Below are 17840 nucleotides of genomic sequence, written 5' to 3' on the forward strand. Positions count from 1 at the left end.
AAAAGCAAATTTTTTACTCATCACCACCCCGCTCCCCTCCACCCCCCCCCCCCTCCCCCCCCCAACATTTCAACTTAATGACATCACCCTCAACTGAATTTGTAAATACAATAACATCATTCAGTTACATTAAAACAAGGTATATTATATATTATATATATATATATAATATATATATTATATATATATATATATATATATTGATGGTGATTTTACTGGTGACTTAATTGTCTATATACAGAGGACAAATACCATCTTTCTTAGATGTAATCAAAGCAAATATAACACAACTCATGCTTTCCCCAATAAATTCTTCTTGCAAAATTCGTCAACTTATCTATTAAATTCAATATGTTAAGTGCTATTCATCCTATAATGAGACAATTTAAGCAATAATTATCCAGGAACTAGATCAATAATATATTATATATCCCTAGATGACAAAAAATCATTAGAACAAATATGCTGAAAATCACTAATTACTTCATTAACATCATAAGGCAAAGCCACAACATCAAGTACCACATTATGCAATTCCTCAACAACTATGGCATAAGCCTACACTTTCTCAAATGCATATTCACTCCAAATATAGAAATACTTTTTTACTTCATTAAGAACATTAGATTCTTGTACTTTTCCTTTAACTTGTAGGTTTCAAAACTACCCTTCTAACATTAACCATAAATCATAAGTATTAGATGTTCCAAAATGAGTAACATCTAAATCATACAACCAATATTTACCTAACATAGTATGGCCAATATCCATGGGCAGTACATCATATGAGATTCTAGTAGTTTCAAGTAGCCAACTAGTTTATAATTAGACATCTTTGAGGTAGGCAATTTTACCTAAACTACCTTATATAATTGCAGATGGGTTCAGGTTTCAACTTCCTATAGTATATATGGCAAACATAGACAATATTTCATGCAACTCTCGTTATTAACTATGAGTTTATACAGTTTCTCGTGTTTAAAATAGATTTTAAAAAAGCAATTCTCTTTCAATTAAATTCAACCTTAGAAATAGCCACAACGCATCATATGACGTTCAAATAATTATTAATTAAAATAACCTCAGAATCACTAATTTCCTCATTCAAAATTAAAAATCTTCAAAAAACATTGATCTCAACATTTTCTTCCTTTATATTTATATAAAAATTCAAACTAGGAGACTCGCTACCATGCTAACCAATTTAAAAAAATTTAGAACACGCCTTCGCAGAAATTTTAGACCCAAATACAGAAATAGTAGATTTCCCATAGTTCCATCATTAAATGTAGTATTACCACCCTTAGATGTAGTAGATATATGTTAGACTGGTCCAGCCGATCCACGCGGGACCGGCCCAGACGTGCGCAGCGGAAGTTTTCCGCCTGAGCGGAGGCCGCGCGAGCCGCTCGCCTTGCGGGATCGTTTTAGGAAGAAATTTTGAGGAAGATTAGGAGGGAATTTGAATGTATGGACAGTTTAGGGGTTTCCTTTTGATTTGTATGAATTAAATAGTTGATTTTCCTAGGGTTTGATCATCTTGAATTTGGCTGAAATTTGAGATATCTTAAATTTAGGTTTTCTTTGGGCTCTAGCGGCGTCTAGAGATTTGGGAGAGATCGATCCTCCTCTCAAATTGAGGATCAATTGTATCTTGCTATTCTATTCATCGTCTAGTGGAATACAAGCTTTTTTGAATTTTCAGCGAGCTTTTGGCTTCCGTAAGTGAGTTACGTGAGATCCCTGGGGAAGAACGATGGCCGGAAAGAAGGTTGAACTTTTGGAAGGCGAATTGAGACAGTTAAAATCAGATCTGAAGGGAAAATTTTTTTATTTTCAAAATTAAATCACCTCCAACAATGAAAGATTGGAAGGGAAGTTCACGGTTATGGAAGAAATGATGAAGAAATTACTTGAAATGAAGACCAATCCGGCGACATCGAAAGTAAGAGAGACCACCGACGGCCATGCATGGGAGGAAATCCGAACCCGTTGCGGGGGAGGAGGAATTCGGAGGTGGAGATCCTGGAGGAGGAGAACGACATGCCCCCTCTAGAGCCGCTTTCTAGAGAAGAGATGAGTAGGGGACACGACAAACGGGAGGCAGATTTTGTCGGAAGAAGGGAAGAATTTCCTCGCCGATGTGCTGAATTTGAGAGAATCCAGCGTCAAGGTGCTGCTTTTGAAGGGGGAAGAGAGGAATTTCATCGCCAAGGTGCTGAATTCGAAAGAATTCAGCGTCGAGGGTCTGATTTTGAAGGAAGAATGGAGGAATGTCATCGCCGAGGTGCTGAATTCGAAAGAATTCAGCGTCGAGGGGCTAAATTTGAAGGAAGAATGGAGGAACTTCATTGTCGATGTGCTGAATTTGACGGAATTCAACGTCGAGGCGATGATTTTGAAGGAAAAAGGGGAGAGTATGAAGAGGGGTTCGAGTATAATCGTCGGAGGGAAGATCGTGACAGTTGGGGAGCACCTCATCTTCGAGGAATGGGAGGCTATGGAAGATTCAAGAGAAACGGAGGAGACCCACGGGTGAGGAAGCTGAAGATGCCCGTTTTTGAGGGGGAAGACGGTCATGGTTGGATCTACAAGGTGGAGCGTTACTTCGCTGTCAACGGGTTGATAGAGGAAGAAAAGCTGACGGTGGCGGGATTGTGTTTGGAAGGAAAAGCCTTGGCCTGATATCAGTGGCGTGACAGGAGGGAGCCTATCCGGAGCTGGAGAGAGTTCAAAGATTGCTTATTATAGCGTTTCCGAGCCGATGGGGGATGAGACTTCTATGAGCAATTTTTTGCCTTGACTCAAGAAGGGACTGTGGCAGACTACCGGGATAAGTTCGAGTACTTGACTAGTAGATTAGATCACATTTCAGAGTCAGCCCTGGAAGGGAACTTCATGAAGGGGCTAAAACCGAAGATACAAACAACAGTCAGGGTGTTGGAGCCGAGGAACCTAGGGAAGGCGATGGAGCTAGCGCAGTTGGTGGAAAATCAGAAGAAATCAGAAAGAGGATCTCGATGGAACTATTTAGGGGGATCATGCAAGATGACTACCACATTCTTACCATCACAAGGGGCGGCGCCAGAGAGTCTGAAGTAAGCGCCAGTGGAGAAAATTGGAGGGGAAAATGAGGGACAATTTAAAAAGCTAACAGAGAAAGATATGCAGGACAAGAGGGCAAAAGGATTGTGCTTCAGTTGTGATGAGAAGTGCATGCGGGGGCATAGATGCAAGGACCAAACTCTTCAGGTTCTCCTTGTCTGTGAAGATGAGGAAGACAAGGAGGGAGGTGGAGTAGATCTGAAGAGGAGGAGAATCTACACCTGGATGTGGCAGAAGTCTCTCTGAACTCTGTAGTGGGATTCTCTCCGAGTCACACTATGAAAGTGAAAGGAGTGATAGCTAACCGTGAGGTGGTGGTGCCAATTGATAGTGGGGCTACCCACAATTTCATTTCCACTCAGGTCGTCAACCAACTGAGAGTGAAATTGGTGGACACCGGTTGTTATGGGGTGATGATGGGTACAGGGAAGGTGGAGAAAAGCCAGAGAACTTGTAAAAGAGTGGTGTTGACCATCCAAGGGATTCAAGTAAGGGAGGGCTTTCTCCCACTAGAGTTAGGAAGCATTGATGTCATCCTGGGGATGAAGTGGTTGCAAACCTTAGGGGAAACCAAGGACAATTGGGGAGCACTCATGATGGAATTAATGGTGGATGGGAGAAGGGTGGTCATAAGGGGAGATGCAGGGCTATCCAAAGCCATCACATCACTTAAGACCATGGTTAGAGACGTACAAGAGGTGGGGGAATATTATCTGGTGGGACTACACAGGTTGGATGCGATCAGATTGGAAGAGGGAAGGGATGTTTCTCTTTCAGTGCAGCCCTTGATTCAGCAATACAGTAAGGATTTTCAGTCCTCTCAAGGATGGCCACCTCCACCGGAACACGAGCATATCTCCACCTTGAGTACAAGGTGGATTTTCGGGAGGGGGGTATTGTTAGACCAGTCCACGCGGGACCGGCCCAGATGCACGCAACGGATGTTTTCCGCCTGGGTGGAGGCCGCGTGAGCCGCTCGCCTTGCGGGAGCGTTTTAGGAAGAAATTTTGAGGAAGATTAGGAGGGAATTATAATGTAAGGACTGTTTAGGGATTTCCTTTTGATTTGTATGCATTAAATAGTTGATTTTCCAAAGGTTTGCTCATCTTGAATTTGGCTGAAATTTGAGATCTCTTAGATTTAGATTTTCTTTGGGCTCTAGCGGCGTCTAGAAATTTGGGAGAGATCGATCATCCTCTCGAATTGAGGATCAATTGTATCTTGCTATTTTATTCATCGTCTAATGAAATACAAGCTTTTCTTTGAGTTTTCTCTCAGATTTTCCTTGGATTAGTGCTGTTATTCTGCTGTAAACAGCAGATTTATGTTGTTTTCTGTTCTGGACAGCAATATTTTCACTGTTTGATCTCCGATTTGGGTTAGGGTTGCTTGCGAACTCAAGTATTACCTTAAGGTTACTTGTGAACTCAAGTATTTCCTATCAATATAATGGACTAAAGTAAATTGCTGTGATAAAATGATGCACTCATTGAATATGTAGTAAACTTATTAAGCACATTAAATTTTTGATATTTGAACAAAGTTTAATACATATTAAAAAGCATGCTTAAATGATGGAATATGTTGCAATGTCATTTTTCTCTCAATATGAAGTCTCAAACCATATTAAAACCTAGAGATTATAATTTTATTATTTTGAATTACTCAAAACATAATAATAGGCTTTTAAATTTGTTCATGCATGCTACAAAATGATTAGAAGCATTTTATGCTACCCTGAAAGAGCTGGCTGGTTCTCCATGTTCCCACCACTAGCCTTCATTACTAGAATTCTGATGAAAACATGTTCCCACCACCGATCTTCATTGTCAAAATTCTAAGGAATACAAGTTCTCGCCACCATCCTTCAGTGAAGTAATTATGAGGAATAAAGGTTCCTGCAACCGGCCTTCAATGTCGAAATTCTGAGGAACACTAATCCTTCCATCAGCCTTTATTGTTAGAATTCTAAGAAATATTAGTCCTTTTGTTTCCTTTGTGCATCCAAGACTAAGGAGAGATCGAGCAGGAGAGCTCCTCTCGCATGCAACGTCCAGAGTCAACTGAGCAGAAGCGAGAGAAGTCAAGTGCAGGACCTCCTCTTACGTGCATATGGAAAGAGCTGAGAGTTCTCTCTTATGAGGGTTTATGTGCCTGTACGGGGTTGATCGAACAAGAGTGTTCGGGTGGAGTCGGACGACCAATTTGCATTGGGCTAAAGGTTGGCTCGATCGGACAAGAGGAGATTTGTGTGCCAAGCACCGAGCCGCTTGAGACATGTTTTTCTGTTGATGTCCTTGAAGCTTGTTGCAATCCTAAAAATATATTTTTTCCCTACTGCCATGCCTTCATTGTTGACCTTCCCTTGTGGTTACTATCCTATCTATAACCAATATAGCCTTCATTGCTACCCTTTGACACCGTAATGTCTAAAACTAATTTCTCTCAAAGTTTTGACCAAATGGAGGACTCTATGGTGCACCAAGGGACTTAATAAATCTATTTTTCTGGGACTAATTACCAAGTTGAGAATGACAAATCTATATTCCCCATCTTAAGGGGAGCGTTAAAATCTCAATTGTCCATTGACCCTTGATCCCACAGCCAGCATGAGGATCCGTGGGAGGCTCATCTAAATCACGCTGTTAAATCTCAGCCATCCCTTAGCCCTTGATCCCATGGCCAGCATTGGGATATGTGGGAGGCTCACCTGGATCACATCGATCTCCTATATTTGGGTGGTTGATTTAGGAAGGGTTATATTAAGGCAATTATGCATAACTCTTTAGTTATTTGTTGCTTTATTAAGATAACTTGTATGGATCTATAAATATGAATACTTTTGTATAATACAAGTATTTTTTTTCTCAAATTCTCTAAATTTAACAGCCTCACCAAATATGAAGTGTAAGCCTCACTTGAAATCCATGAGGCATGCACCTCGGTGTTTTTGTTCAAATTATGCTGGGGTGTGCCTCTTATTACGTAGGGTTATGCAATGCCATAATAAAAAAAATGCATGAGTGAATACTTGTTAAATCAATTAGCCTTTTAAAATTATAACCATAGTGATGCAGAACTAGATGTGTAAGTGATGTTGAGCTGAAAATTACGCATGCGTGAATAGAGATTGACAATTAATTAACTCCAAATGAACTTAAATAAGGACTTTAGCTTGCAAGGGGGTGATCAAGTTTAAGCAAGTAATCCCATGATAATAGGAGGACCATTATATAATCAAATAAATTAATATCATGCTCACGTGATGTTTCAGAGACAATCCCAAAATTAACAAATAGACTAGTCACTACAAAGACCCACTCACACAAGCACTTGGTATGGGCTATGCGAATAAGTTTTCACAATGAAACGATGTCATGGTTGAGGAGGGATCAAAAGGTACAAGGGGAGGGAAGGAATTTACCTGCATAGACAAAGATATTAAGCCGAGGCAAAGTCGTTTGGTTGTCTTGGTGGGAAGGACAATAATATGAATCCCTTTTCACACGTTTGGACAGTGTTCTATCATCCCTTGAAAATCTGGACAGCAGCTTATGATAAATTGGGAAGGAGATAGCAAGCGTTTGATAGTAGGAAAATAGACACAATCATCATTGGATGGCAACCGTACTGGCGTACTAAGAGGACAACAATTAGCATAAATCTGGACCTAAGATTTATGTCCAAATAATTTGTATAATTATAGTAAGGATCAATGAGGACGAGGAGGGAGGGGGAGGAGGGTTGACGACCTTATCAAAGATTGGGGCTGATTTGGGGCCTTAATTGGGTTGCCAATTAAAGCATATTGTTAAAGGAAAGACGAATTAATTCAAATGTTCAATCAATACTCAGATTTGATGATGGAGATATCCTTCCAAACATAGCCCAACACTTTAGGAAGGGAATTCAATGATTTAGGAGAATTCAAATTTGAATTCATATATCCATAAATTAGACTAGGCTAATTTAGGAAGGAGAATCAATAAGGATTTTTCACTTAAATTTAAGATTTATTGATAGGGATACCTTTCAAGAAATAATCCAACAATTTAGGAAAGAAAGTTAAGATTTTAGGAGAATTCAAATTTGAATTTAGATTTTCATAAATTAGGCTAGGCTAATTTAGGAAGGAGAATCAATGAGGATTTCTCACTTGAATTTCAGATTTATTGATAGGGATAGCTTACCAAAAAATAATCCAATAATTTATGAAATGAATTCAAGGTTTTAGGAGAACTCAAATTTGAATTCAGATTTACATAAATTAGGCTAGACTAATTTAGGAAGGAGAATCGATGAGGATTTCTCACTTAAATTTCATATTTATTGATGGGGATGCCTTTCCAAAAAGAATCCACCAATTTAGGAACAAAAAATCAAGGCTTTAGGAGAATTCAAATTTGAATTCATATTTTTTTAAATTAGTGCTAGGTTAAATTAGGAAATGTTGGAGGATCAATTTGGAGAAAGAAAAGTGGGGGCAGGGCAAGCTTGATGGTAGATGGAGACGGAGATAAACCGTGAGCCCAAACGTTTCCTGCGGCTGACAGGTCTTGCATTGCCCTCACCTAGGGACTTCGCATAAACTCTCACAAGAACTTTCAAAGCTCTCAAAACACACCAAGACACAAAGTGCAAAAATTTCATTCATAATAATCATCGTCCCTCCCAAGGTGAAGGTGAGGCCTATAAATAAATAAAATACAATAAAACATCAAATGACAAAAATGCCCCCTGGGGTCACATAAACCTACTCTCTCAAGTGACGGTAAAAATAAAAAATTACACATAATAAATCAAATACAAATAAAAGCTCATAAATAGAGCAATCCGATCGTAGCCGTAGATCTCCGGCCCATCCTCTTCCACGGTCGAATGTCCTCATCAGATAGACATTTTCAAAATGTGAATTATTTGTGGTTTTAGAAATTGCACTAATACAAATAAATTCATATATAGGTAAATGACGATCTTGATTATGAATATTCTCCCCTAATAAATATCTTAAGTTTTCTTAGGTTCTATTTATCACTTATGTTGCCATCTGTTCATGGATGAAAGGTTGGGAAATTTTTTTATCTCGTTCAAAAGAAAAAAATTCATAATGTTCTTAAAAGATATGAAACAAACATAATATCTCTATTAGAAATTGGTTGGTAAACAATAAGGTATAACCATCTCCTTGAAAAAATAATTTTGCATGTTGATGCATCATTAGTTTTGAAACATGGAAGAAAATGTGTTATTTTTGTACAAAAATAATATTCCTCTAGAAGTCTTAGTCAGCAGTGCAAGCTTTAATGTAATAGCATAATTACGATTTTCACCTAGAGTTTGTCATATAATTTGAACAACAAGTTTTGGAATATACACAATCCAGGAAAAGTCGAATACACATCATGCAAAATGGCTTGCATTTATACAAGAACATTCCTTTGTTCTTAAATGCTAACATGCACTCGAAATAAAGTTGATCATGCACTAAGTAGAATTTTTATCTTGCTTAGTGCTATGAATGCAAAAAATTAGGGTTTGCAGGAAAAGAAAGAAGATCAAAACCCTATATGCACTAACTTTAATTTGATCAATCTTTTTTAGAAAATAAATCAAATATAATTGACTTCATGTTACACATTGTGTGATGGCTTCCTTTCAAAAGGGTCAAAAAACGCAAAACTATGCATGGCACATACATACTAGCAAGATTTTCTTGTTTGAGAGTTACAAGCATAAGGATTAGCTGGTTATATAAGACATGATAAGACCATGTCTTCTTGAAGTCCTAGGTAGTCATAAGATGAAATCAATAAAAAGATTTTCCAAAGATATATAAGGATAAATTAAGTGTATATTCTAGATTTATGTTTCGTGATCTTCCCTACCCTCCAAGTATAATATTAAGAAACCTCTATTTCAACATCTCTTTTCATTGACCGCTAATAAACTATATTCTATATTAGATTGATCATTTTGTCCTTCCAAAAATATCCAGCAATACCACCAAAAAGTGCTTCAGTAAAAAAAAAACTCTCTCAATAAGAGCTATGACTCCACAATTGATTTCCTCCATGCAAATATCGATCAATCACCATAAGCAATCTCATTAATGATGAAGGTTTGTCTTCATCCTCTTGATACATATCATATGAAAATCAAGTCAAAGTGAATATCTTTATTTATTCTTTCAAAACCAAAAAATTGCAATTCTAAGATGTCATTAAAGCAACTCTAGCAGTACATTGGCAGGCTGTCAACCCCTGGTTTATGTTTAAACAAAAAAAGGAAAAATCTCACAAAAATTCAACTGATTTTGCATGATTACTGCAAAACTTTTATTGTGTACAATGAAATTAAGAGATCATAACTCAAAATAAATTATTTATACAAAAGATTACATCTTTATTATTTCAATAATTGAATAACGGCATAAAACTCTCCTTCATATTTAAAATATATTCATTATGCATCTTTGAGTTTTTTAGTGAAAAATACTATAAGTGGTTTTCTTGACTAAGTACACCATCAATTTCAATGTAAGATGCATCATAAAACACTCCAAAAACTTCAACAAAAAAAAGACAGCACAGCCGCAGAACAATTGAAGAAGGCCTCAAAATTTTAATTTAAGAAGATGCTTTTCGTCATAAGTGGTCCATGAAAATTTATCTTTCTTCAAGATATCAATGATGGGTGGCATAATATTACTAAAATTTATAATCAACCTCCAATAAAATATAGAAAATTTATGAAAGCTCCTAAGAATAAAAAATTATTTAAGAGTTGGCTGATCAATAATGGTTTTATCTTTGTAGGATCAGGTTGGATTCCATGGGAGGAAAAAAAAAAAAACTTTCTGTTGTAGGAGCAGCAGTTTTTAAGACTGGCATACAATTTTAAACTTTTCCTCCCTTAAATTTGTTAAAGCCAACTTCAAATATTCCTAATGTTTTTCCTCATCAGTACAGAAAATTAAAGCATCATTAAAACATGCCCACATGCATTTTCCTAGAAAAGGCCTATATACTCTATTTATCAATCTCACGAATATGTTGGCATTAAGTAAATTGAAGAGCATTACAAGTAATTGAGTCAATCCATTGAAGTCCTAAATGTAGTCTTCCAATCATCTTGAGGTCTTATCCTAATATGATGTTATCCATTTGTTACTACAATTTTAAGGAAATCTTTTGAAGTAGAAACTAAGTCAAGCATGTCATCTAATGTAAGTATAAGAAATACTTTTTGGTTATGGCTCCATAAGCTATATGCATTCTCCAAGCTCCATCCTTTATTGGGGTCAATATGGAAAAAGAAATATAGAGACTAAGGCTTTCAAAAATAAATCTATTATGCTAGTAACCTATTTATTCACAAGAATGTTTCAGGGCATCTTTTGGAGAGATGCCACACTAACAGCCAACTACTTAATCAATCGTGTGGCATCCACTATTTTGAGCTACTACTCCCTTTTCACTTCTTTACACACATTAATATTTTTCCTCTTAACTTATTAATTTTTTTTACTGTATTTTTTTCGAACTCTTTTTATCCCAGACATGAAATACTCTCATAAAGGTTATCAACGTTATCCCCATCAACTCTATATCTCCGTCAATTTTTCTTTCATGAGGCATCCTCCTAATACTCTCTTGACTAATTCACTGCCAAATTTTCCCCTAGTATTCCATTATTCCACTTCCATCGATTTCTCTGGTGCTTGATCTTTCCACACTAAAGGTTTATACCGGCCAACATCATCTGCCTCCACCTAATGTGCCTGCTTCCATGCCATCTACTATGATTGGCATTCACCTACAACTAAGATCTTAGATTTACATATCTTAATTGCTCTCTTAGACGGTACACAACATTAAGCTAATCATTCAATGAAGTCTTGTTCATCATTTGATCATTAGCAATAATACTAAATTGAAGATAAGAAGTATATTAAAATTGCATTATAAGCTTACGTAGTTCCATAGAGGGCTATCTTCTGAACCTTTGAGATGTCATTACCACCTTGATTGTCTTCAATGAAAATTGTCAAGCTAATAAAATTTAAATAAAACATGATTGAATTGTGTTATGATTTCGATATAACATCATTTTAAAAAGACAAATTAAAGAAAAAGGTAAAGTGATTTACAAATCTGAGTACCTACGAACATTCTGAAACTTTACATACTTCAAACTAATAGGTTTTTCCTGTTAAAGACACAAAAATTAACCGATTTCACCCATAAAGCATATGGAAAAAATGAGAAGCACTCAAGAAAATGCATAAACTTCAAAAGACACCGATTTAAAAAATAATAATAAAATTAAAAAAATTAAAAACATGAACCAAAAGCAAATAGGTTTGTGCCCGAATGAAACAAGCTACCTTCAAATCATCCTGCGACAGAATTAATGAGTCACTAGGTGGGTAGTCATTGACATTACTGCAAAAAAATAAAGAAATTCAAGTTACTATCTGGACAATAAGTAAATATTCCAGGACACATTATGAGGATTAGCGTAAATCAAGGATGGTAGATATTACCTAAATCCCATGTTCTCTTTGTTAGCAAAGAGCTTCAGTGTCCTAGGACCTAAAAAATAAAATCATGCTCATCACTACAACTGCTTCTAAATCATAAAAGTATAAGCTGTTGCAAATCTGTTTGAAGTGGATAAATTTTCTGAGGCGCAAATTTGAAAGAATATAACCTTAGTAATACGGCAATCAATTGGTTGGATTAAGTTCTTCAATTGATGAGTTTTGCATATGCATATTTTAAAGTATGTTACCTTGACTGACCTAACAGTTATTGTACCCACTTATTTGCTTGCTACCAGACCATCAATAACAACGGACAAAGGAATAGCCCAAATCATAACGCTATTCAGGAAATATACAGAGTGCAATGCTCACCATTTCTTAATCTATTCCTTATTCCTGGAAATTCTAACTAGTGCAATTAGTCTATTGGCCGCTAGTACCATCTAAAAACTTCTGTGAGACAACAAGTATCCTGAATAAGAATGTATATATACAGAACAATCCGCATTCTTATTTAACTATGCACGTGGGCCTTCCATGGCTCACATTTAACAAAAAAGAAACCCCACAAGTTCACTTCAGTATTCCATCTGAAGCTAATGCATTCATAAAAGAGCTTCTAAAATGGCTATTTGACTTGATAACCTTCACAGCTATTGGGAAAGTTGATCCACATACAATTCACGTGCTTCAACTTTAAGGATTACATCAATTTAAAATTGAAATTGATTTAGGGTACAAGCATTACCTTCCTCTTCCGGGCCCTTGATCACGACCGAATGTAGTTTAACCACCTGGGTAAAGGGGATATAGATGAGAAGTTGCTCGTCGGCGTCACTCTCAAGGTGCAGCCCATCGTCATCCCGATAACCCTAGAACCCAAAAAACTCGTGTGTCATGATCTTGACAATTATGAAAAGGCAACTGGGAAATTGCAAGGGTGTAGGTTGGGATTCAAAAAATCACCTGCTTGAGGGCGTTATCGATAACGTGCGCAGAACTCTGGTTGAGACATTCGACTCCCCTCCAATCGACGAAATCTACGAGATCGACCTATCGAGAAGGAATTGAGAAATAGTGTGGGATAACAGAGAAAGGAGATCGAGGGGTATGATGCCGACCTGGCTTCGATGGATCCCGGAGGCCATGGCGACGGCTGCTGCGATGACAGAGAGAAAAAAGTGTAGAAGAGAGCAACAGCTACAATTCCTAGCGTATTGGTCTCGCGAGAAAACGAGCCCCTGCGCGTGGCGAGCAAGCCGTCCGTACTCAGAGAAATGACAAGGCTGGGCACGTGCTCTACTCGTGGAAGGCATGAGCGTAAACGAAATATATAGGATTTTTTTTTTTCTTTTTACTGTAATATATCGTTGTAGACTTCTAGTCATCAAAGTGGAGAATAGAAGGCTGAAATAATTCTAGAACAGAGTAAATAAATAGGGATGATAAATGTTGCAATGCTCATAGAAACAAGAATAAAAATATCATAATTGCTTATGATAAAAAATTAAGTTAATTTTTTTTTTAAGAATCTTCTAATAAGGGAGAGTGTATATCATTATTGTCTAATAGCACATTATTGAGGCAACTGAAAATTGATGTCAAGAAGTAGCGCATATAAACATCTTTGATATATTATCAAAAAATTATCTTGATCGGGCACGAATCTCGAGGCAAAAATCAAGTTGGAAACTTCAAAAATTAAATTCTGGATCATCTGAACTCCGATTTCAGCAAACTTATAGTCGAACTGAGCGTCTCAGAAATACGAACCCAAAGACATCAAATTCGACTCAATCCGAGCCCAAATGAGTCCAAATCAAGGACCCGAAGCTCTATTGGAAGGTTTGAACCACAATTTGAGTTACCAAACGGTCTCCGAACTTGACCAGCTTATGGTCGAATCAAACGGCTCGACGAGACAAATCTAACGAGCCCAAGATTGCTGAATTCCGACACCACTAAGACCTTCAAATGTATGACGAATGGTCCATGATCAAGGGATTCAATATCGGCTGTCCATCGAACAACTCCACATTTGCCCCTGATCTCTCAACTATTTATGGGCCATGCCACTCCAGAAAATCTATAAATAGACCCATCATTTCTCTTGAGATGGGGGAAGCAAGGAAGAGGAGGAGAAGAAGAGAAGAATAGGAGGGAAGAGACTCCTCCTCGACCACCGCCGGAGTTTCGCCCGAACTCCAAATGACGCCGGAATTCTGCCCGACTTCCATGGGACGCCAGAATTCTGCCTAACTTCAACGGGATGTTGAAATTCTTCCCAATTAACGACAAAGTTCCCTCCTGACGCCAAAACTCTGCCCAAGTGATGTCAGAGTTCTCCTCTGCCACCGACAGACGTCGGACTTCTACCCGGCGCTGGACCTTCCGACCTCCGTCGCCAGCTGACTACGGTCCTCCTAACTTACAACGCCCACCGACTACAATTCTTCCGACCTCCGTCGCCAACCGACTACGGTCCTCCTGACTTTTTCGCCCGCCGACTGTAGTCTTTCCGACCTATGTCGCCCGCCGACTACGGTCCTTCTGACTTACGTCGTTCACCGACTACAGTCTTTCCGACCTCCTTCGTCCGTCGACTACGGTCCTCCTGACTTATGTCACCCGCCGACTACAGTCTTTCTGACCTTCGTCACCCACCGACTACAATCCTTCCAACCTCCGTCGGCAGCCGACTATGATCACCCTGACTTACGTCCCTCGCTTACTATAGTCTTTCCGACCTCCGTCGCCAGACAACGGTCTTTATGACCTTAGTTGCTCGTCGACTACAGTTCTTTTAACCTCCGTCACAAAACTATGGTTCTTCTGACCAAACGAACACGTCAATAGTGATTCTTTGTATTCTCACCGTTTAATATACTCTATAAGATGTACATCAAGCTAAGGCCTTCCCCCACGGAAGGGTCTCATTTGTAATCGTCTGCAAATAATAGTGGATTCATTCAAATTGGGCTAAGCCCCGTGGTTTTTTCTCCTTTTTAGGGCCTTTCCACGTAAATATATTGGTGTCCCATGTGAATGCTACACACTCTCTCTTATCTGATTGCGTGCCGGATTTTCGTACAATGCTAAGACGTTAATTTTATATTTCTCTACCACTGTGAATACTCCTGGACCAACAATATTAATCTTAAATGACAAAAATGGATAATGTAAAATATTATAAAAAAATGTTGGGAGAGTTCCTTTTAAACCGGATCCTGTTAGAGGAGTTTGTGTAAAAAATTATGGCAACTATTTTCATTTGCAAAGAGGATGTGGGAGTTAAAAACTAAGGGTCGTTGAGGAAGTTATTATGGGATTTGGTTTCAATAATACACATAAGGTTAAGGTTGTATGATCAGATTAAATTCTTAACGTGAAGAAACTAGATGATTGTGAGAAGAAGGGTTCAACTTGGTGAAGGATAATAGATGATTGTGAGTGATGATAAAAGAGTTATTTGTGTTGATGGAGACGATGGGGTCAATAGAAGAAGGAAGATCCTAAACAAATTTGGTTTGGATGAGAAGCAAATTGTGCTTGTTAGAAATAAAAAAGGAACGAGGAGAGTTCCAAAGCCTTTTCCAATTCATGTTTAGAAGGCTTTGATATATGACATAAATGTTACTTGTTGATCAAATTTAATCAATTCTTATAAAGATTGGATTGTCAATAAAGCAAGTTATATCATATTACCATTGTATTTTACCACAAAAATCATTCAATATGGTTAATATTATCAGGAAATTATCTACTTATATTTCGAATTTATTGCAACCATTTATTTAAATAAATGTAATATATCTGACTCATGATTTTATTTTATTTAAAGTCAAAGTAAAAGGGAAATTTGAATTGATATGTTTTAATTAGATAAATATGTATACTTCTTCATTTTTTAGAAAAATATGCTTTAAAGTTTGTTGCGTCCTGAAATATTCGCGGTGATAGAGAAGTATATAGTTTAACGTCTTAGTGTTGTATGAAGATCCATCACACAAGCAGATGGAAGAGAGGGGCTGCAGCATTTATAAGAGACACAAGAGTTTTTACGTGGAAACCCATGAAAAAGGGGGAAAATCATGGGGCATGGCCCAATTTGAAAGAATCCACTACTATTTGCAGTTGATTACAAATTAGGTCATTCCTTGAGAGAAGGTCTTGGCTTGATGTCACAAATGTACATCATATAGAGCGCATTACATGGTGGGAGTAACAATAATCAACATAGACACATTTATTTGGTTGGCATGACCATAGTCGATAGGATAGAGGTCAAAAATATCGTAGTAGGCGGAAAAAGTTGGAAGGATCGTAGTCAGCAGGAGATATGGGTAAAAAAGATTGTTGTCTGACGAGGGAAGTTAGAAGGACCATAATCGGCAGAAGATCGGGGTCAGAAACACCATGATTAGCGAGGGAGGTCACTGTAGTAGGCGACGGAGGTCGGAAGGACCGTAGTCAACAGGAGATTAGGGTCAGAAAGACCATTGTTTGGCGAGGGAGGTCAGAAGGAGACTAGGCTCAAAAAGACTGTTGTCTGGCGAGGGAGGTCGGAAAGATAATAGTAGGCGACAGAGGATAGAAGGATCGTAGTATGCAGGAGACTAGGGTTAGAAAGACCATTGTTTTGCGAGGGAGGTCAGAAGGATCATAGTAGGTGATGGAGGTAAGAAGGATCATAATCTGCAGGAGACTGGGGTTTGAAGGACCGTGGTTGGTAGGAGACCGAGGTCAGAAAGGCTATAGTAGTAGGGCGGTTCTCCGGCAGAACTCGGGACTTCAGGTGATTGTCCAGCAGAAGTCCATGCCTCAGGTGTTGGTCCGGCAGCACTTCAGTGTCAGGCGGTGGTCCGGTAGTGCCACTTCAGTGTCAGGGGGCACTCCGGCTTCAGGTGGCACTTCGAAGTTTTTGGAAGATTTGGCGGGGGTTCAACATAATATAACCTGGCGATGGTGCGTGCGATAGAACTTCGACGATGGTGCAGCAAAACTCTAGTGGTGTCGAGGAGGAGCTAGGCAGGTGGAGCGTTCTTTCTTCTCTTCCTTCTTCTCTCTTAGCTCTCTCTCTCTCTCTCTCTCTCTCTCTCTCTCTCTCTCTTTCTCTCCCCCCCTTTCAAGAGTAAATGAGATTCTATTTATAGAATTCTTGAGTGGCATGGATTGTAAATAAGTGAAAGATCAAGGGTAAATTGAGAGTGATTCAGATGGACGGCCGATCTTGATTCATACGATCATGCACCATTCAATGAAACTTTGACAATCTTAATGATATAATAATTTGATGAGGGGTTTGTTGTATTTGTCTCGTTGAGCCGCTCGATTTGACTATAAGCATGTAACGATTGAAGATCGTTTGGTAACCCAAATTGTCGTTTGATCCTTCGAAAAGTTATTCGAGTCTTTGATTTGGACTTATTTGGGCTAAGATTGAGTTGATTTTGGTGTCATTGATTCGTGTTTCTGAGACAATCAGTTCGACTATAAGTTTGCAGAAATCAAAGTTCGAATGGTTTCAATTTTAATTCTTGAAGCTTCCAACTTGATTTTGCTTCAAGATTCACGCATGATCAAGATAATTATTTGATGATGTATCAAAGTTATTTTTTGACCAAATTAGCCCTCTTATTTATGCACAAACTGTTTATTAAAGTCTGTCACTAGCTAAATTTGGCTCTAATAGTTCAAATGCAAATTTTATTCATATGCGATTTGTACTGATTTAAATTAGATTCGATATTGATTTGATCAACTCTTATTTGAACCTGATTTGAACAAAATTCAAACTTTAAGTAACCCAAATTATAGTCCATAACGAACCTCTCCAGACAAATCGTCCCATTTTTGCCTTACCCAACAAGCTCCCATTGTGAAATATCTTCACTCACACGTCGTAGGCCCCATCAAGGTGCCTTCCCATCACGAAATAATTTCCCGCAATCCCCTAGCTTTAATGATCTTGTACGTGAACCCCATCTAACTCTCATCACGAAATCCTACATCACGACCATGATTCCTACTTCAACGAGCTTTATTGACTTAGGTTCAATTTTTTTTAACGCATTTGAATCACATTCAAATTAATGTTCAATTTAGTATTTAATTTGAAACTAATTAAAATCATTTATTTTTTCAAACACCTTCAATATGCAGTTAAAATTTAAAAATATAAAATTTGATT

The 17840-nt window shown here is 38.0% G+C and overlaps 1 protein-coding gene across 3 annotated transcripts in view; it reads right to left on the minus strand.

Annotated features, from left to right (window-relative positions):
• Positions 1-13001, minus strand: part of LOC110093697 (PITH domain-containing protein At3g04780) — a 28143-nt gene extending 15142 nt beyond the window's left edge. For all 3 annotated transcript variants that reach the window (XR_003699956.1, XM_028692802.1, XM_020818672.2), the window contains exons 1-7: positions 12772-13001; positions 12617-12703; positions 12399-12522; positions 11651-11699; positions 11492-11549; positions 11267-11313; positions 11079-11156 (exon numbers count right to left, since the gene is read on the minus strand). Coding sequence is in view for 2 of the 3 variants with exons in the window: in XM_028692802.1 (XP_028548635.1) it covers positions 11079-11156; positions 11267-11313; positions 11492-11549; positions 11651-11699; positions 12399-12522; positions 12617-12703; positions 12772-12966 (638 nt within the window). In the remaining variant the exon portion in view is untranslated. The remainder of the gene's footprint in view (positions 1-11078; positions 11157-11266; positions 11314-11491; positions 11550-11650; positions 11700-12398; positions 12523-12616; positions 12704-12771) is intronic.
• Between the last annotated feature and the right edge of the window lie 4839 nt (positions 13002-17840).

The sequence above is a fragment of the Dendrobium catenatum genome, unplaced genomic scaffold, assembly GCF_001605985.2.
Source record: "Dendrobium catenatum unplaced genomic scaffold, ASM160598v2 original_scaffold_280350, whole genome shotgun sequence".
Lineage (NCBI taxonomy): Eukaryota > Viridiplantae > Streptophyta > Magnoliopsida > Asparagales > Orchidaceae > Dendrobium > Dendrobium catenatum.